The sequence below is a fragment of the Tachypleus tridentatus genome, chromosome 5, assembly GCF_004210375.1.
Source record: "Tachypleus tridentatus isolate NWPU-2018 chromosome 5, ASM421037v1, whole genome shotgun sequence".
Classification (NCBI taxonomy): domain Eukaryota; kingdom Metazoa; phylum Arthropoda; class Merostomata; order Xiphosura; family Limulidae; genus Tachypleus; species Tachypleus tridentatus.
Genome location: NC_134829.1, coordinates 51,190,667 through 51,213,521, shown reverse-complemented (window position 1 = coordinate 51,213,521; position 22,855 = coordinate 51,190,667). Strand labels below are relative to the sequence as shown.

General features: G+C 31.5%; 1 protein-coding gene across 1 annotated transcript in view; it reads right to left on the bottom strand.

The window, feature by feature from the left end:
• The window catches only part of LOC143250361 (plexin-B-like), a 170,116-nt gene that overhangs the window by 10,914 nt on the left and 136,347 nt on the right, over positions 1 to 22,855 (bottom strand). Inside the window, exons 27-39 of the mRNA XM_076500805.1 lie at positions 22,548 to 22,644; positions 21,570 to 21,845; positions 15,204 to 15,374; positions 14,209 to 14,452; positions 13,569 to 13,708; positions 12,188 to 12,321; positions 11,773 to 11,832; positions 6,417 to 6,491; positions 5,739 to 5,805; positions 5,279 to 5,425; positions 3,196 to 3,349; positions 1,310 to 1,471; positions 256 to 413 (exon numbers count right to left, since the gene is read on the bottom strand). Coding sequence (XP_076356920.1) covers positions 256 to 413; positions 1,310 to 1,471; positions 3,196 to 3,349; positions 5,279 to 5,425; positions 5,739 to 5,805; positions 6,417 to 6,491; positions 11,773 to 11,832; positions 12,188 to 12,321; positions 13,569 to 13,708; positions 14,209 to 14,452; positions 15,204 to 15,374; positions 21,570 to 21,845; positions 22,548 to 22,644 — 1,885 coding nt within the window. The remainder of the gene's footprint in view (positions 1 to 255; positions 414 to 1,309; positions 1,472 to 3,195; positions 3,350 to 5,278; positions 5,426 to 5,738; positions 5,806 to 6,416; positions 6,492 to 11,772; positions 11,833 to 12,187; positions 12,322 to 13,568; positions 13,709 to 14,208; positions 14,453 to 15,203; positions 15,375 to 21,569; positions 21,846 to 22,547; positions 22,645 to 22,855) is intronic.

Sequence of the window (22,855 nt, the reverse complement as noted above, 5' to 3'; positions counted from 1 at the left end):
ATTATCTATTGATAAAACCTTTAGTTCAAGGCTATTAAAGATGGCTGTGACACAATTGATGAAGTAGTGGTTTGAGATGCTATTCAAATTAGTAAAATTGTCTTTATAAATGATAATTATGTTGTGAACCAAATTAAATAGGTGAAGTATGATATGATAAATTTTATTTATGTTACAACAACGGCTAAGAATGTTTTAACACCATGTTATTTATTTATTTGATATCAGTTATGAATCTATTTTGGCTACCAGTACCTTAGTGGACAATAATCTAGTGAGAAAGATCTCAGGCCTTATGCTTTGATGATTATGGTTATCCATTGGTTTGATGAGATGCCAGTATTTCATGCCTGGTTCTGTTTCTAGTGTGTTCATAACTGGCATTACTGAGCCCCAAGAAGTCTCCTCAGTGCCTAGCAGGTGAAACATAAAGAAGATATTACCGACTTGTTACAAAACATTTTGTATATTGTACAGTTTTGAAAAAGTAACAGGAAACTTTTGAGGTACATTCTAACAACTGTGGTGTTTTAATAAAGTAACAGGAAACTATTGAGGTACATTCTAACTATTGTGGTGTTTTAATAAAACATCAGAAACTATTGAAATACATTCTAACTATTGTGGTGTTTTAATAAAACATCAGAAACTATTGAGGTACATTATAATAACTGAGGTATTTTAATAAAACATCAGGAACATTTTAGTAATGTGAATAAATTTTACAAGTAAAACTTCAAAAATAAAACTATGAAGAACAATTCTAAAAGTAAATTTGTAGTAAACCTGGATTATTATCACATGTTCCTTACTCTGTGGTTGCACAGTTTCTGAAAGTTGACGGAAAAATATAAATTTGAGCCACCAAAAACTAATGTTTATTATCAAAACCTTAAAGCTGAATGCCAAGAGCGTTTCACTTAAATGATATTAATTTGGCAATGAATAAAATAAAGAGATGTCAAGTAACTCTAATATATATAGTCTTGTATCTGTTATCATATAGAGTCTTGTATCTATTATCATAGATGAAACAGTTAGTTTGTTTAGTTTTTTGTTATTCACAAAATAGAATTCAACCTTTCATGAAAAATGTATTTATATACTTACATTTCGAGATAATGCACATAAGCTAAAACAAACAGAGCTGTTATGTGACTGTCTTTGGTTTTAACACTTTGGGTTATCTTAGCACGTGACAATATAGAAATAATACTGTGTGAGGCAATTTATTAATTACATGAGATTTGAAACTCAACATGGTATTACAACATGAAGCAACGAGTAGCAACAGAGAAATCCTACTTACTGTTAGAGCTGAAACTATTCTGATTAATAAGAATATTCATCACAGCAAATCTTCTCACACCATAATGTTTCAACGTGTTTAACCTTCTCCAACCACCAGATGTCACAGACGTGTAGTCTTCATCCACGAGGGTTAAGTTATCATTGTGAGTACGTCTCCATTCTAGAGTCAAAGAGGTCAATATTTTGATGTTCTATTTTAGTAACTTACATATTTACATAAAATCACATGACCAACTGGTTTGCTGATGAGAGAGATGGTTTATAAGAGTTTTGTATATCAATAAACAAAAAGTTATTCAACCTCAGAACTGTCACGAAATTTGGTTTGTTTGTTTGTAATTCAGTACAAACTACACAATGTGATATCTGTGCACTGCCCACCATGGGTATCAAACCCTAGTTTCTAAAAATACAATTCCAAAGGCATATCACTGTGACAATTAATTGGATGTGTCATAAAAAAAAGTATTTATGTTTCAATTAGAAAACAAAGTTATTCAACTAGTTAGTCATAAAATTTGGTCGATTTATCTGTAGTTTGGTACAAACTATATAACGGGCTATCTGTGCACTGCAGTGAACCTTATATCGCAAGTGTCTCTATTTTCCAATTTCAACCACTCCTAAAAATTAACAATGAAAATGCAGCCTTAGAAGTTTTGTTATTCTTTGATAGCTTGCTTAGGCAGAGTATTCATGAAGAAACCTGAAGACGAAAAGCGGAAGACTTTCAAAACATCGTCCTCTACACTCGTGTCTCCACAACAGGCAGATGCCATCCATTCTACAAAGTTTCATCAAGTTTTGTTATGTTTACACTTTGAAGGAAACATATTTAACCTAATATGGTGATTTTGCATTCCAGTAAGGGTGGATTAAGGCAGAGACTACTGGGGCTATAGCCCCAGGCCCACGTTAATAAAAAGCTCATTATGAAGTATGTTTTGTTTTCACTTTAGTTGCAATTGTAATGACCAGTAGAAATATTTAACCCCAGGCCTCTCTGATCCTTAATCCACCTCTGCTTCCAGTTCTAGGCAAGATTGAAGGTGATGGCCTATACCCTATGGACTGATAACTTTCTGGAAGTGTCAACACTTGCAACTGCATTAACTGGTCAGAAGTTAAATCACGTGTAACACTTCCTACACATGTCCATGATGTTAAGATGATGATATGGTGTGGTTCAACAGCCGAGTCTCTTATTGGACAATACATTTCTGAAGAATCTTCAGTATATAGACAGTAAACATGCACAGTCAAGATTACATGACACTATACCAATGTGATCCCAGTGTTTTAGCAATGAAATGAGAGACACACTATGGTTTTCCATGAGGGATGGTGCACCTGCACTTACTGGTAACATGATGAAACATGTCATGAAGGAGCAATTTCAGAACAGAACATGTCATTTTCCTTGTGAATGGACACGTTACTCACTGTACCTAACACCAGCAAATTTCTCAATACTTGAAGTGTTACTTGTCCCATAGTAAGCTTGAACATTCCAGACTTCAAGATGGCATCCATCCAAAAATGACCAGCACACCAGATGAAATATGGATCATTGGTGTAATGTTCTTTGTCACATTGATGCAGTATATTCCAGATGCTGGAGGAACATACCTTAAACAGTTGTTACAAGTGATTGTAGTAGTACCCCTGGTGCCAATATGCAGCAATTGTGGCTTATTACTTTACATAATATCCTTAGTACCCTTGTGTAATTTAAATTTCCTGTAAGCTTTAATATACTGAGCTGCAAGACTTTCTTTATAATCATTCTGTATGTAATTTGAATTAAAAGTTTTATATATAATAACATGAAAATTTTCAAATCAAATTAAACATAGAATAACAATTCTTTATATGGCCTCTTACCTAAATCAACTTCATTAATGGAAGGTTGCAAAGAGAATGGTGTATTATTGTACAATACATCCAGAATCTTAGCTTTCACCTGGCTTATAGTATCACAGTCATTCACTTTAATCTGGATTATTTTATCCTGGTTTTCCTGGAACACATGAATTGTCTGCAAATATTCATAAATTTGTTTTTTTAAAACAACATGAAAAAGAAGCTTTCCATGGAAAGTGTGAATAAAATGTAGGAAAGAACAATGAAATCTACAAAATACCTTTCCAAATTACCTTAATAAATAAGGGAAAAAAAAATATATGACCAAATTTCTCCATTACAATGTTTCATATCTACATACACAGAAAGTTGTCATCATAATAGGCCAGTAAAAAAATTCAACCCCAGGCCTGTCTGACACTTAATGCACCTCTGCTTCCACTTCTTGGCAAGAGTGGAAGTTTATGACCTATACCCTATACACTGATGAAGCACTTTCTGGAAGTGTCAACACTTGCAACTGTATTATCTGGTCAGACGTTTATCCAAACACAGCTGATATACAACTGTAGTGGAAAAGAATGAATCACCATTGAACTTTGTTTTCCAATGCCATTAAATTCAAAGGATGCACCTATTAAATGCCAAATGATGGAAAAGGAATGTGGATCAACTTGGTCCATCAAGACCATTCAGAAAGGAACCTGCAATGAGCCATACCCCTGCCATGGCAAAAACAAAATGCAGCATATTTTAATAGACAAGAATTACCAAATACATATTTTAGTGACAAGAGCTATCCATATGTTACAGGTAAGAGTATGCAAATTAATCAAGAAGGATCTCCACGTGGAGAAATGACAAAAATCATGTCTAAAGTTATTTCCACAACATATTCATTTAACTATTGTATACCTCAAGCAGCTAGATAATGAAATGAGTATTTATGCTATGACACATAAAAATACACCAGTCAAGTCACTAAATGCAATACCTCTGAATTTTTATGATTATTTTATTAAAATGGGAAAGGAAAATCTATTTAGCTCATATACTCAATGGGTTATGGACAGCATACAGGGAATGGTTGAATGGTTTGTACATAACAGCCTGACAGCAGAGCCTTTTGCAATGGAAAGTATTCTGCAGTGCTATTTCAAATGTGCATGGTTATCAGACAGACCAGACTGGTGACATGGACTATAATGATATAGTTTCCAAAACTGTGCAAAGATAATATATTTTACCTCTGTATTTTAGCTTTCTGAAGAACTGAAATTCTAAAAAAGACTAAACTAGTTTAATAATCTTTTAAATATACACCAATAATTAGCAGTATCTAAAATAGATAATCCTATAAAGTAATCTTGGCTACTTGATGGAACAACTTCAAACTGTTCAAGTAGCCCAGAGTACTTAATAGGGTTATCTTATTATAATATAATATAAAACTTACTTTTCAGTCAATAAACTATTGAACCTTCTAGTTTATTAATATAAATATGCTACAAAAACAGGATGTAATATGAAAATATCAGTTTTTGTAGGTTTACTGATCAGATACAAATAGGTTTTCTGTTTAATGTATTTGGCAAACAACCAATTTTCTATCTCGAACGACTAAGAAAATCACAATATTATAGAGAATAAAGTAGGTTTCTTAGATTTCCACAAAACCTAATTACTGAATAAAGCTATTAGATAAAAGAAAAGCCTCAAAGCCAGCCATTATTATTTATATAGTTATCAAGATTTCTCTTAAATAAACTTAAACTTACAGCTCACAGAGTATAAGTTTTATGGGTTATTTTGACTATAAGATCTTACAACTTTGAAATATATGTTTTAATAGATTTCATAGGTCATTGTAGATTAACTGAAAGGTCTTCAGTGTTAATTTAGAAAACTGTGAGGAAGAAAAGTAATTCATTCATTAATATTTGTTTCAAATCACTCACTGTTTTTTTTTGGTACGAACAATTTGTAAGCTCTACAAACTTTTAAAACCAAAAGGCAATGAAAGCTCACAATATATATTCTACTTTTTCTTCTTTCAGAAACAAAAATCTCTACTACTACATGGAATAAAGAACACATGACTTACCACAGGTAAATATTCAATGCATTCTTTTAACAACTTCTGTTCTGACAGGGAGAAACGAGCATCATTCGTCAAAGCATCAATTGGCCCTTTCTCAACCTGATGTTTCATGGCACTAAAAAGTAAAAACAAACTCCTGCTTGCATGGTCCTAAATAATAAATTAAAAAACAATGATTTCTTCTTAACTTTGGTTGTTATCTGCCTGACATAGACTCAGATAAAACACTATATCAAAAGTAAAATTTATTAAGTCACAGGATTTTTTGAAAATTTGACTTAAAAGAATATGAGCCTTAGTCATTAAAAATATTAAACAAAATAATTTACATAAAAAAAGACTTCAAATTCAGACAACAGTTTGCTTAAAAACTGAATTTTGTTTTAAACTATATTTTGGTGTACTTATTTCAAAGAAAAAATTATAGAATTTTAATACATGTTTCTGGAAGTCTTACACTTACTTTTAAATAATCATACATATTTAGCACCATCCAATTGGTCAGCATCTTCTCAACCACTGATTCTGTCCTGAAAAAATATATATTTCTTTTATCTGATTAGATTTAAAATTAAAAAAAAAGGACACCATTACAAACTACAAAACAAACCTAATATTTACATAACTTACTTTCTCTTTTAAACATGGTTTAATATTCGTTTAACTCATCCAACTGGAAGTCACTCCCTCTCCCTTTATATATACTTGGACTGGCATGGCCAGGTGGGTTAAGGTGTTCGACTTGTAATCTGAGGGTGCAGGTTCAAATTCCCTGTCGCACCAAACATGCTCGCCCTTTCAGTTGTGGGTGTATTATAATGTGATGGTCAATCCCACTATTCGTTGGTAAAAGAGTAGCCCAAGAGTTGGTGATGAGTGGTGATGACTAGCTGCCTTCCCTCTGGTCTTACACGAATAAATTAGGGACAGCTAGCACAAATAGCCCTCGTGTAGCTTTGTGTGAAATTAAAAACAAACAATTATATGTACTAAATTTTTTGTTTTGGTAATATAAAATCCACTGAATAAACAAAGTTTAGAGTTTTCTGTGGATACATTATTAATCTACATCAGATGAAGAACAGAAAAAACAGTATGCTTGGTTCAGAAAATACAAACAAAATTGAAAATACCAACATACCTTCTTAACATCAACTGTGGATTAGTTGTTTTAACTGATTTTTCTATTAGTTGACTAAGAAGTGTTTTCAATATGCTACAGAAACAATAAAACAAAGACTGTGTTAAAATTTTCTATTCTAAATATATCTGAGCAAAAAGAAGTTTATAATTAATTTGTTGTTTGACTACTGTAAATTTAACCAAAACGTTTATTTTCTATATTATAATTTACATATCAGCTAGAGATAGCAACTTTTCCAATTCAGTGTTCTCTTGAAACATACTAGAAGTGTAATATTACCTAAACATTTATGAAATTTAAAACTTATGATGCAACTACTGGATGTAAGTCTCAGTAAATTATGTTTAATTCACTAATGCAAAATAAAAACGTTGATGAATTTAAAAATTTAGTCATTCATAATGTATTTCCAACTAGTTTAACCATTACAATTAAGGGGAAAGTATTACTCATTCTATAACACGTGCTACCCAAATAACACATGAGGAAGTAATATTACTCACTCAGTAACACGTTCTATTTACACAACACATTAGGATGTAATGTTACTCAATCAGTAGCATGTTCTATTTACACAACACATTAGGAGGTAATGTTACTCACTCAGTAGCATGATCTATTTACACAACACATTAGGAAGTAATGTTACTCACTCAGTAACGTGTTCTATTTACACAACACATTAGGAAGTAATGTTACTCATTCAGTAGCATGTTCTATTTACACAACACATTAGGAGGTAATGTTACTCACTCAGAAACGTGTTCTATTTACACAACACATTAGGAGGTAATGTTACTCACTCAGTAACACGTTCTATTTACACAACACATTAGGATGTAATGTTACTCACTCAGTAACACGTTCTATTTACACAACACATTAGGAGGTAATGTTACTCACTCAGTAGCGTGTTCTATTTACACAACACATTAGGAGGTAATGTTACTCACTCAGTAACACGTTCTATTTACACAACACATTAGGAGGTAATGTTAGTCACTCAGTAACACGTTCTATTTACACAACACATTAGGAGGTAATGTTAGTCACTCAATAACACGTTCTATTTACACAACACATTAGGAGGTAATGTTACTCACTCAGTAACACGTTCTATTTACACAACACATTAGGAGGTAATGTTACTCACTCAGTAACACGTTCTATTTACACAACACATTAGGAGGTAATGTTACTCACTCAGTAGCATGTTATATTTACACAACATATTAGGAGGTAATGTTACTCACTCAGTAACACGTTCTATTTACACAACACATTAGGAGGTAATGTTACTCACTCAGTAACACGTTCTATTTACACAACACATTAGGAGGTAATGTTACTCACTCAGTAGCATGTTCTATTTACACAACACATTAGGAAGTAACGTCACTCACTCAGTAGCATGATCTATTTACACAACACATTAGGAGGTAATGTTACTCACTCAGTAACACGTTCTATTTACACAACACATTAGGAGGTAATGTTACTCACTCAGTAACACGTTCTATTTACACAACACATTAGGAGGTAATGTTACTCACTCAGTAACACGTTCTATTTACACAACACATTAGGAGGTAATGTTACTCACTCAGTAGCATGTTCTATTTACACAACACACTAGGAGGTAATGTTACTCACTCAGTAGCATGATCTATTTACCCAACACATTAGGAGGTAATGTTAGTCACTCAGTAACACGTTCTATTTACACAACACATTAGGAGGTAATGTTACTCACTCAGTAGCATGTTCTATTTACACAACACATTAGGAGGTAATGTTACTCACTCAGTAACACGTTCTATTTACACAACACATTAGGAGGTAATGTTACTCACTCAGTAGCATGTTCTATTTACACAACACATTAGGAGGTAATGTTACTCACTCAGTAACACGTTCTATTTACACAACACATTAGGAGGTAATGTAACTCACTCATTAGCATGTTCTATTTACACAACACATTAGGAGGTAATGTTACTCACTCAGTAACATGTTCTATTTACACAACACATTAGGAGGTAATGTTACTCACTCAGTAGCATGTTCTATTTACACAACACATTAGGAGGTAATGTTACTCACTCAGTAACACGTTCTATTTACACAACACATTAGGAGGTAATGTTACTCACTCAGTAACACGTTCTATTTACACAACACTTTAGGAGGTAATGTTACTCACTCAGTAACACGTTCTATTTACACAACACTTTAGGAGGTAATGTTACTCACTCAGTAGCATGATCTATTTACACAACACATTAGGAAATAATGTTACTCACTCAGTAGCATGATCTATTTACACAACACATTAGGAAGTAACATCACTCACTCAGTAACACGTTCTATTTACACAACACATTAGGAGGTAATGTTACTCACTCAGTAGCATGATCTATTTACACAACACATTAAAAGGTAATGTTACTCACTCAGTAGCATGATCTATTTACACAACACATTAGGAAGTAACATCACTCACTCAGTAACACGTTCTATTTACACAACACATTAGGAGGTAATGTTACTCACTCAGTAGCATGATCTATTTACACAACACATTAGGAGTTAATGTTACTCAGTCAGTAGCATGATCTATTTACACAACAAATTAGGAAGTAACATCACTCACTCAGTAACACGTTCTATTTACACAACACATTAGGAGGTAATGTTACTCACTCAGTAGCATGATCTATTTACACAACACATTATGAGGTAATGTTACTCACTCAGTAGCATGATCTATTTACACAACACATTAGGAAGTAACATCACTCACTCAGTAACACGTTCTATTTACACAACACATTAGGAGGTAATGTTACTCACTCAGTAGCATGATCTATTTACACAACACATTAGGAAGTAACATCACTCACTCAGTAACACGTTCTATTTACACAACACATTAGGAAATAATGTTACTCACTCAGTAGCATGATCTATTTACACAACACTTTAGGAGGTAATGTTACTCACTCAGTAACACGTTCTATTTACACAACACATTAGGAGGTAATGTTACTCACTCAGTAACACGTTCTATTTACACAACACATTAGGAGGTAATGTTACTCACTCAGTAACACGTTCTATTTACACAACACATTAGGAGGTAATGTTACTCACTCAGTAGCATGTTCTATTTACACAACACATTAGGAGGTAATGTTACTCACTCAGTAGCATGATCTATTTACCCAACACATTAGGAGGTAATGTTAGTCACTCAGTAACACGTTCTATTTACACAACACATTAGGAGGTAATGTTACTCACTCAGTAGCATGTTCTATTTACACAACACATTAGGAGGTAATGTTACTCACTCAGTAACACGTTCTATTTACACAACACATTAGGAGGTAATGTTACTCACTCAGTAGCATGTTCTATTTACACAACACATTAGGAGGTAATGTTACTCACTCAGTAACACGTTCTATTTACACAACACATTAGGAGGTAATGTTACTCACTCAGTAGCATGTTCTATTTACACAACACCTTAGGAGGTAATGTTACTCACTCAGTAACACGTTCTATTTACACAACACATTAGGAGGTAATGTTACTCACTCAGTAACACGTTCTATTTACACAACACTTTAGGAGGTAATGTTACTCACTCAGTAACACGTTCTATTTACACAACACTTTAGGAGGTAATGTTACTCACTCAGTAGCATGATCTATTTACACAACACATTAGGAAATAATGTTACTCACTCAGTAGCATGATCTATTTACACAACACATTAGGAAGTAACATCACTCACTCAGTAACACGTTCTATTTACACAACACATTAGGAGGTAATGTTACTCACTCAGTAACACGTTCTATTTACACAACACTTTAGGAGGTAATGTTACTCACTCAGTAGCAGGATCTATTTACACAACACATTAGGAGTTAATGTTACTCACTCAGTAGCATGATCTATTTACACAACACATTAGGAAGTAACATCACTCACTCAGTAACACGTTCTATTTACACAACACATTAGGAGGTAATGTTACTCACTCAGTAACACGTTCTATTTACACAACACATTAGGAGGTAATGTTACTCACTCAGTAACACGTTCTATTTACACAACACATTAGGAAATAATGTTACTCACTCAGTAGCATGATCTATTTACACAACACATTAGGAAGTAACATCACTCACTCAGTAGCATGATCTATTTACACAACACATTAGGAGGTAATGTTACTCACTCAGTAGCATGATCTATTTACACAACACATTAGGAAGTAACATCACTCACTCAGTAACACGTTCTATTTACACAACACTTTAGGAGGTAATGTTACTCACTCAGTAGCATGTTCTATTTACACAACACATTAGGAGGTAATGTTACTCACTCAGTAACACGTTCTATTTACACAACACATTATGAGGTAATGTTACTCACTCAGTAACACGTTCTATTTACACAACACATTAGGAAATAATGTTACTCACTCAGTAGCATGATCTATTTACACAACACATTAGGAAGTAACATCATTCACTCAGTAACACGTTCTATTTACACAACACATTAGGAGGTAATGTTACTCACTCAGTAGCATGATCTATTTACACAACACATTAGGAGGTAATGTTACTCACTCAGTAGCATGATCTATTTACACAACACATTAGGAAGTAACATCACTCACTCAGTAACACGTTCTATTTACACAACACATTAGGAGGTAATGTTACTCACTCAGTAACACGTTCTATTTACACAACACTTTAGGAGGTAATGTTACTCACTCAGTAGCATGATCTATTTACACAACACATTAGGAAATAATGTTACTCACTCAGTAGCATGATCTATTTACACAACACTTTAGGAGGTAATGTTACTCACTCAGTAACACGTTCTATTTACACAACACATTAGGAGGTAATGTTACTCACTCAGTAACACGTTCTATTTACACAACACTTTAGGAGGTAATGTTACTCACTCAGTAGCATGTTCTATTTACACAACACATTAGGAGGTAATGTTACTCACTCAGTAGCATGTTCTATTTACACAACACTTTAGGAGGTAATGTTACTCACTCAGCAACACGTTCTATTTACACAACACATTACGAGGTAATGTTACTCACTCAGTAACACGTTCTATTTACACAACACATTAGGAAGTAATGTTACTCACTCAGTAACACGTTCTATTTACACAACACATTAGGAGGTAATGTTACTCACTCAGTAGCATGATCATTTTACACAACACATTAGGAGGTAATGTTACTCACTCAGTAGCATGATCATTTTACACAACACATTAGGAGGTAATGTTACTCACTCAGTAGCATATTCCATCTTCTCCATTAGTACAATCATCAGCAATGAAGCTACATTGACCCTGTAAGTTTATTATGTTAAAATGAAAAATGGACGTGCTAATAAAGTTCATTCTGTCTCACAAACATTAAGTTATCTACTTCTTGATAAGAAGAATCATTGCACATACACATTATATACGCTATAATATAAACTATTTAATAAAACAGTTTGAGTAGTATACATGTAATAACGTCTTTGTAATCAAACAAGTACTGTTTATTACTTTTAATATTCTTTAAATAAGTAAATACGGTGTATTAAATATTTCAACAATATGCTTACACCTTAAGTTATCAAGAGAAAGTGTGTACAAAAAGAAACAGTGTGCATAAAGAACAAAGAAAACACTCGCTGTTAAAAGACTGCCCCCTGACCTGTCCTTTATTGTGAATGTCTTCTGTGCTTCTAACACTCCAATAAAAGTAATGAGAAAGGTTTTGTTGAGCAAGAGTAGTTGGAATTGATTCATTGCAGCGTTATAGTTGTTACAAAATCCATTTGACTTCACCTAGAATTACAAACCATCACAAGTAAAGCATAAACATCTAATGTGACTGTTTATAAAAGTTATTACAAGGAAGGCAAGAGATTCTGAATAAGAGAAAAGAGCAAATATCTACTGTGACTTTATATATAGAAAACAAAATATTACAAGGAAAACATGAATATCTACTGTGACTTTATATATAGAAAACAAAATATTACAAGGAAAACATGAATATGAACTGTGACTTTATATACAGAAAACAAAATATTACAAGGAAAACATGAATATGAACTGTGACTTTATATATAGAAAACAAAATATTACAAGGAAAACATGAATATGAACTGTGACTTTATATATAGAAAACAAAATATTACAAGGAAAACATGAATATCTACTGTGCCTTTATATATAGAAAACAAAATATTACAAGGAAAACATGAATATGAACTGTGACTTTATTAATTAAACACAATAAGAGGAAAGAATGGATAGCTACTGTAATGAAGAAAGAAGCTGATACTAAAAAAAAAATCATTTTCTTGTTGAACCATTGATGTGACTTCAGACTTCACTTTATGAATCAGAAGAGTAACATATACAGAGACCTCTATTATTATTGGCTACAGATAAGATTCTAAACAAATTGAGTTGACTACATCATAAATTCCTAGGGCATGTTTGAATATACTGGATTTGATGGTTGACCTAAAATTTTAGTGTTCTGTTATATGTATTACAGAAGTCTACAAAAATGAAACTTATAATACATATAAAAACAGTCAAATGTTAGGTCACCCACCAAATCCAGAACAGTCAAACACATCCTAAGAAACCGTGACATACCCACCACATTTAATTTATTTAAGGCTTTAACTATAACTAATGATGAAAAAACTCTATACAAAAGAAGGTTACCTGATTCACAAACTGAAGCCTGAAAACAGCATTGTTGGTTAATAATGTAATCTGTTCTTAAGATTATAAAAATGTAACTTTTTATGTTTCTTTTTTGAAATAAAGACTACTGAAGCTAAATTTTGGAAAGGTTTCAAATCCTTAGCTGAAAAGTTTTAAGAACTTATACAAAAAAAATCTTATCATTCAGCAAAGGAAAATCTGAATATTTGTTAAGGAAACTGGAAACTGGATATTAATGTGATTTGAGATTCAATTGAAGCAAATACATTTCAAAGTTAATATTAAATGTACATTAAAAGAAATTCATATTTGTTTTCAGTGTAAATAAGAAACAACGATATCCTTACGTTAGTTTGTAATAATGGGTGTCCATGAACTCCTGGAAAAAATACTTTTACAACAAAAGTCCTGTGGTCAAGTATTGGGATTCCAGAAGCTTGGAGATCACTAGTTATATCTGTCATGTCTGTCTGAAGTTCTGCAAAAGCTGTAAAATTAAGAATACTATAATTAATTTTATTTTAAGGACTCTGATATCATATCTTTATAATATAGTAGTTTTAAAATTTTATATGAAATGCAAGAACACACAGATGTATTCTACTGATACTATAACCACTAAAATGTTATTTATCTATTCCATATCTTTTTTACTTTTCAGACAAAAATTATATGCATATATTAATGTAGCTTTTTTTAAACTTTTGTCATCCATGTCCCCTTTTAATAACTATGGGTTCTGGCAAGCTCTCCTGAGAGAAAGAGTGAGTTAAGTGATGAGATATAATACATGGATACACATTAAGATGCTACATGTATTGTAATAATTACTTATTATTTTTATTAATAAAAATATATTAAAATACTTGATTCTATATTATTCTACTACTGACTCTAATTACTCACGCTCCCATACATTGAGAAATACTGTACTAAGGTATTAAATAGTCAATTTATATGTTTCAACTAATTTATTAAACTTCTCACCTTGCTTGCACTCGGACCGTACGCTGTTTTCCAGAGTGTCCATCTGTAGTTGGATACTCTTATACTCTTGTTCTGCTTGAGAACTTTTGTAACGTAGAGTAAGAAGTGTAATTACACTAAGAATTATCAGCAGCACACCACCTACTGCAACACCCCAAATTACTTCTCTTGGAAATTCATATAATTTGGTCACCTCATAGCGTAAATATCCAATTTCATATTGCAGATTTTCCCCAATATTCACCTGAGAATAATGAAAAATTACAAAATATTTTAAATCTTACATAACTTAAGAAAATAACTTAGGGATAACTGACAGATTAGTCAGTCATAACTTAAAAAGATAACTTTGGGATAACTGACAGATTATTTAGTCATAACTTAAGAAAATAACTTAGGGATAACTGGCAGATTATTTAGTCATAACTTAAGAAAATAACTTAGGGATAACTGGCAGATTATTTATTCATGAGGATCCTGATTTAAAGAAAATACAATTTATTATTTTCAATAATATCAGTCACCTAGTGAGATGGTGGTAAGCCTTCAGATTTACATTGTTAAACTCATGGGTTCAATTCCCCTCAGTGAACACAGCAAATAGCCAGATGTGGTTTTGCTATAAGAAAATACACATTACAACATACAATGGTATTAAATACAGATGATAAAGGTTGTTTTTGGAGGCACCGAATCTGAATGAGAAAACTGGTGCATGATGTTTTGGGTAACTTAAATAACCCACCAACTGCTTCATCAAAAAGATTCAGTGTTTTCGTGGTTGTTAAAATCCACAATTTCCTCTCACTATGAAAATAAAGCTAATATTATCTGTCGAAAATTAAACTCACTTATTTATACACATCATTCTATGTGTATAAAGAAAGAATACTTAACAGGTTCAAAAATTACACCATTTTCTTGTATGGTTTTATTCAGTTGATCACATCGAGGCACCTAACACCTACAATTAGTAACAAATAATATAAACTTACCACAACTAGAGGAAGATCAGTATTAGATCTTTGATTATCACTGGTGGAAGGCTGGTCTTTTGGAGGTAGACAAACTAATTGAGTCATTGTAAGTGATGTTAAGTTACAGGTACAAGTTCCAACTTTCACTGACACTTCTGATTCTGAGGCAGCCAGCAAGAGGCCACTACCCTATTGTAATATAAAGTTGCAGTAAGTTAATAATGTGTCTTAATACAGAAAATATCTAATGCAATAAACAACCAAAACCAAATTAATGGATATTATCTGTAAGTAAATGAAAATTCCCTGAACAAGTTTAGTTATTTTAGTACAGTACAATCAGAATAGTTCAATATCCCTGAACGAGTTTAGTTATTTTAGTACAGTACAATCAGAATAGTTCAATATCCCTAAACAAGTTTAGTTATTTTAGTATAGTACAATCAGAATAGTTCAATATCCCTAAATGAGTTTAGTTATTTTGGTACAGTACAATCAGAATAGTTCAATATCCCTAAACGAGTTTAGTTATTTTAGTACAGTACAATCAGAATAGTTCAATATCCCTAAACGAGTTTAGTTATTTTGGTACAGTACAATCAGAATAGTTCAATATCCCTAAACAAGTTTAGTTATTTTAGTACAGTACAATCAGAATAGTTCAATATCCCTGAACAAGTTTAGTTATTTTAGTACAGTACAATCAGAATAGTTCAATATCCCTAAACGAGTTTAGTTATTTTGGTACAGTACAATCAGAATAGTTCAATATCCCTAAACGTGTTTAGTTATTTTAGTGTAGTACAATTAGAACAGTTCAATATCCCTGAACAAGTTTAGTTATTTTGGTACAGTACAATCAGAATAGTTCAATATCCCTAAACGAGTTTAGTTATTTTAGTACAGTACAATCAGAATAGTTCAATATCCCTAAACGAGTTTAGTTATTTTGGTACAGTACAATCAGAATAGTTCAATATCCCTAAACGAGTTTAGTTATTTTAGTACAGTACAATCAGAATAGTTCAATATCCCTGAACAAGTTTAGTTATTTTAGTACAGTACAATCAGAATAGTTCAATATCCCTAAACGAGTTTAGTTATTTTAGTACAGTACAATCAGAATAGTTCAATATCCCTAAACGAGTTTAGTTATTTTGGTACAGTACAATCAGAATAGTTCAATATCCCTAAACGAGTTTAGTTATTTTGGTACAGTACAATCAGAATAGTTCAATATCCCTAAACAAGTTTAGTTATTTTGGTACAGTACAATCAGAATAGTTCAATATCCCTAAACGAGTTTAGTTATTTTAGTACAGTACAATCAGAATAGTTCAATATCCCTAAACAAGTTTAGTTATTTTGGTACAGTACAATCAGAATAGTTCAATATCCCTAAACGAGTTTAGTTATTTTAGTACAGTACAATCAGAATAGTTCAATATCCCTAAACGAGTTTAGTTATTTTAGTACAGTACAATCAGAACAATTCAATATCCCTTAACAAGTTTAGTTATTTTAGTACAGTACAATCAGAACAATTCAATATCCCTTAACAAGTTTAGTTATTTTAGTACAGTACAATCAGAATAGTTCAATATCCCTAAACAAGTTTAGTTATTTTGGTACAGTACAATCAGAATAGTTCAATATCCCTAAACGAGTTTAGTTATTTTAGTACAGTACAATCAGAATAGTTCAATATCCCTAAACAAGTTTAGTTATTTTGGTACAGTACAATCAGAATAGTTCAATATCCCTAAACGAGTTTAGTTATTTTAGTACAGTACAATCAGAATAGTTCAATATCCCTAAACGAGTTTAGTTATTTTAGTACAGTACAATCAGAATAGTTCAATATCCCTAAACGAGTTTAGTTATTTTAGTACAGTACAATCAGAATAGTTCAATATCCCTAAACGAGTTTAGTTATTTTGGTACAGTACAATCAGAATAGTTCAATATCCCTAAACGAGTTTAGTTATTTTAGTACAGTACAATCAGAATAGTTCAATATCCCTAAACGAGTTTAGTTATTTTGGTACAGTACAATCAGAATAGTTCAATATCCCTAAACGAGTTTAGTTATTTTAGTACAGTACAATCAGAATAGTTCAATATCCCTAAACGAGTTTAGTTATTTTGGTACAGTACAATCAGAATAGTTCAATATCCCTGAACAAGTTTAGTTATTTTAGTATAGTACAATCAGAATAGTTCAATATCCCTAAACGAGTTTAGTTATTTTAGTACAGTACAATCAGAATAGTTCAATATCCCTAAACGAGTTTAGTTATTTTAGTACAGTACAATCAGAACAATTCAATATCCCTTAACAAGTTTAGTTATTTTAGTACAGTACAATCAGAACAATTCAATATCCCTTAACAAGTTTAGTTATTTTAGTACAGTACAATCAGAATAGTTCAATATCCCTAAACGAGTTTAGTTATTTTAGTGTAGTACAATTACAACAATTCAATATCCCTGAACGAGTTTAGTTGTTTTAGGATTGTACAATCAGAACAATTCAATATCCCTGAACAAGTTTAGTTATTTTAGTGTAGTACAATTACAACAGTTCAATATCCCTTAACAAGTTTAGTTGTTTTAGTGTAGTACAATTACAACAGTTCAATACCTCTAAACAAGTTTAGTTGTCTTAGGATTGTACAATCAGAACAATTCAATATCCCTGAACGAGTTTAGTTATTTTAGTACAGTACAATCAGAATAGTTCAATATCCCTGAACGAGTTTAGTTGTTTTAGTACAGTACAATCAGAACAATTCAATATCCCTGAACGAGTTTAGTTGTTTTAGGATTGTACAATCAGAACAATTCAATATCCCTAAACAAGTTTAGTTATTTTAGTGTAGTACAATTACAACAGTTCAATATCCCTTAACAAGTTTAGTTGTTTTAGTGTAGTACAATTACAACAGTTCAATATCCCTTAACAAGTTTAGTTATTTTAGTGTAGTACAATTACAACAGTTCAATACCTCTAAACAAGTTTAGTTGTTTTAGGATTGTACAATCAGAACAGTTCAATATCCCTAAACAAGTTCAAAAAATGTGTTGCAAAATACAACCATTGGAAACATAAACAGAAAAATGTTATATTTTGTATAATAAAGTATTCATTAATCAAGTATGGGGTATTTTGCTTTGATATGGTATTATGAATGAGAGTTAGTACAAATCCTTAATGTATTTTATATTTAACCTAATTAACCATTATTATGTATATAAAAACACAGATACACACACTTCAAATTCAAATTTATGAGATTTATTGATGATTTTAAACACCTAATATTTTAAGGTTTCTAAAAATGAAAATGTAGTGAAAGTTCAATGTTAACTTATTTAGTTCAGAAATTACAGTGAAGATTAATTTATCTTGCCTTATATGAATATCAAACTATAATAAATATAAATTACTCTCATACTTTTGTTGCAAGCAAAAGGTTTGAATTTGTTTTTTATCTTCATGAGTAGAGTTTATTTCTTGGAATTCTAACAGGAACTTGTTAGTAACCACACAGTGAGAGACGAGTTTTTCTTGAGTGGACTAATGAAGTAACCATAATGGGTATACAAACACTGCTTACGTACATGAGAATAAGTGTGAAGTTTAGGTGTATTTGGAGTTGCAAGATTTGACAAAGTACCACATAAAAAACTTTTAAAAATGATCTCTATAGGCGTAGAGGATAAGTTAGCAAATTGGATAGAAGGAAGAAAGTAAAAGATTGTTAGAAATGGAGTTCAGTCAAACTGGATTCATGCCACAAATGGGGTTTTCTCAGGGCTCAGTCTCAGGATCACTGCTATTTTGATTTACATCAATTGCATAGATGAAGGAACAGTCGATAAATTACTTTAATTTGCAGATGATATTAAGGTCTTGAGTGTTGCTGCCTGTGAACAGGATATTGATGATTTACAAAAGGGTGTAGATCATTTACTGAGTTGGATAAATAAATGGTAGATGAGTTTTGATTATAATAAATACAAGACAATGTATGTAGGTTATAATATGAATTATAAGAATAGTTTCGATGAGAATAACCTTAAGAGTATCATGAAGAATGGAATATTGGTGTAATGGTTCATTATTCTTGAGTTATCCAAACAATTTGCTATTGTTGGTGGGAGGGCAAATAAGATTTTAAGTTATTTCAATAGAAATATCGAATACAAGTCTAAAGAGGTTATAATTTCATTGTACAAGTTTAGGCCACATTTGGAGTATTGTATTCAGTTTCAAGCTTCTCACTTAAAGAAAGACACTGAATTGTTGGAAAGGATTCATAGAAGGATTACTAGAATGGTGCCTAGGATGGAAGGGTTGTCACATAAGGAGAGACTCAAGTCTCTCAAATTGTTTTCTCTTAACAAAAGAAGATTTTGATGGGATCTGATTGATATGTTTAATATTATCAAGGGAATTGATCATGTTGATGTATCATTGTTTTTCATACTTACCACAGAGACTAGTAAGACTAGGAAACACAAGCATACATTTTGGAAGAGTAGAAGTCATCTTAAGCTAGTACAGTTTCATTTTTCAAGCAGGGTGGTTGGCCTTTGGAATGCATTGCTTTGAGATGTTGTTAAGGCAGTAAATTTAAGTGAGTTTAAGAAATAAACTTGTTAAGTAAATGAATGATAAGGGTTAGCTTTAATATTTTTTTGAAAATTATTTTAGAAGATGGAACAGCTGAGGTGGACCAATAGGTCCAATTTCATCTCAAAACTTTATGCTAATGTTAGAAATGTACTGTGATCATGAGCACATGAAAAAACTATCATATTCACAGTTTACTATGGTCACTAATTATTGTAGTACAACTCAAGTTGCAATTTGTGCAGCTGCATGTTTCTTTCAATCTCACCTATCACTCATTTTATGAACTTTCAAAAATGTGAAAGTCCTGAATGGTAAGTAAATTGTAATAATTTTAAAGATTTATGATTATATGGAATATTATGTGTATGCGCTTTAATTATTAAGCTCAAGCTCAAGTTCCAAGAAATGTTTCATTGGTTCAGATTATTCAAAGACAATATAATTATAATATTGTAAAGAAATTTAAAACTAATGAAATATTCTTTTCTTAAATTATTGAAACACTGACAACGTATAAATTTATTTCCAAGTTCCTTAAATTTTACATTCTAATTTAGTGGATATTATTGGATTTCATAAGAGTAGTGATTTAAGATTAGAATTGAAGACTGAATTAAGGTTAAGAGAGACATTCATAAAAGAAATGAAAAAAATATGTTGGAGCATTTGAAAAAAGTTCTTTCTCTAAATTAGATTTTATACATTTTAAGCATATAAATGGGTTTCAAAATAATAAGACCCTTACAGAAATGAGAAATAAACAGTTAAACAAGTTACAATAGATGAAGACTAAGAACCTTGGAATTATAACTGTTTTAGAAGATACTATTTTTGTTATTTATAAATATTTCATATCAACAGTTTCAGAAAAACGATAATGTTGAAAAGATTCAAGATTTTCAATTACTCCTAAGTGATTAGATAATGTGACATATTTGTGAAACTATTTTAAAAACTACCTATTTAATCTCACTATACTATACCACTAATAATAAAATATTACAGTTAATTTAGTTTTATGTATACATATTACAACTTTTCACAGTGTTGACTACAAGAGTTGAAACAGAACTTATTTAAAAATGAATTTACTCTTAAAACAACACTGGACAATTTAGTGATACTATGTTAAACAAAATGAATTAAACCAAAATAATTTGACCGTTTTAACGACAATGCTAATTTTATGAAGCTGGGAATTAGCAGTGTTAGTGCATTATCTATTTTCAAATTTAAAGGTGAGAATGGTAGGAGTAGGGAACACAAATATAACTTTGGCAGTGCAGAAGTCATCCTAAGCTAAGACAGTTTTATTTATCTAACAGGATTATTAGCCTTCAGAAAGAGATGGCTTCAGATGTTGTGGATTAAGAGGATTTAAAGGAGAATCTCAATGCACATTTGAATGATGCGAGCTGACTTTGTGTTGTTGTTCTTTTAAAATTAATGCAGTAAATAGAGTGGCCTGGATAGACAAAAGGGTCATTGTTTCCTCAAATTTTATATTGAAACTCACTTATTTTTATCAATAGTTTGAAAAACCAGAAGCAAAAGGGTCTAACATTATCACAAAGTATTTAAATATTTTAGAACATATTCACAAACCTTCCACAACAGAAGATAAAGGGTCAGAAATTATAAATTATGGTAATAGGAAAATTATCAAACATTAATTCATTTTAAAAATTGAAATGGAAGCTACAAGTTTCCCAAAAATGTCAAAGTTTGCTTTTAATGCTTACCTCAATCACTAAGGGTTCCCCTTTGTATTGTTTGATTCCATCATTCTTGAATCGAAGAAACTGAGGGTTTGGAACATAAATAATGTCTGAATGAAGTGTTGGAAAATGTTCCTGTAGATTCAACAGTTTTTTAACATCATCCATTAAAAAACTTAATCTGTATTTAAGTTGGTCAACAGGCTCAAGAGTTTTCACATCTTCTTGATCGAAGAAATTCTCATCTTTTATGGTTGGAGATGGACAAATCATCTGATTTGGACTACGAACTGTACATAACTGAAATGACCAAATTAAACTTTTACAGAAAAAACAAACACACAACGTAGCAGCACAAAGGTTATGAGCAATAAACAATAAATAAAATAGTAAATGTAAGCAGATGAAACAGTCAAAATTAAACAGCTTAAAACATTGTCCAATCACTAGTACGTAGTCTGTTAATGTCTAATTCTTAATGTTTACGCTAATACAGTACTGTCTATGTGTTTTGTTTGTGTCTATAAAAGGTAAAGTCATGCCAACAACATGCCAGTCTCAATGTCAAAAGATATTCAATTAACTTAATTAAACAATAATAAATGTATTTAATTTTTCATGAAATAATTCATATTTCTCCACTTGTCTTATTCTGTATACTGTACACCAAAACTTTACAAATTACTGAGACAGTATTTTCATCTTTGCTCTATTTAGTTCCATTCTTAGTTCAATACTAGACTTATTTTACACTTAATTTCATATTTTTGTCTGAATGGGGTTACTCGTGCATGAGGTAAATCATCTGACAGTGAACAAGTAAAAACTGATTACAAGCCAGTTAAATGTAGGAGTCTGTGATATAAGAATTGTAGCAATTCATTTATTGTGTTACATAATGTACAACTAAAACATATGATGTAATTTACTTGAACACAAATAACCCACACTGGGCTTAATCTAAATATCTGCATATTTACATGAATAATTGTAATAACATACCGTCTTATTAACAAGAGTATTATTTCTGAATACAGCCATCCATGGCTGTTGTACAGATGATAAGTAAGTTCCATCAACAATGATACTTCGTCCACCACTACAACACAAAATAGGCACAGTTACAGATTAGCAAAGTTCACAAAATATTAAACATGTTCTTTTATCAGATATATTTGAAAACAAATGAAATTTGCCAAAATGTTTTTCCAAATAACCTCCTCCTTGTATGTGACTTTCATCTTCATGGTTACAAAATCCACTTCATTTACACAGCACAATATCCAATTTAACTATATTGTTACACCATC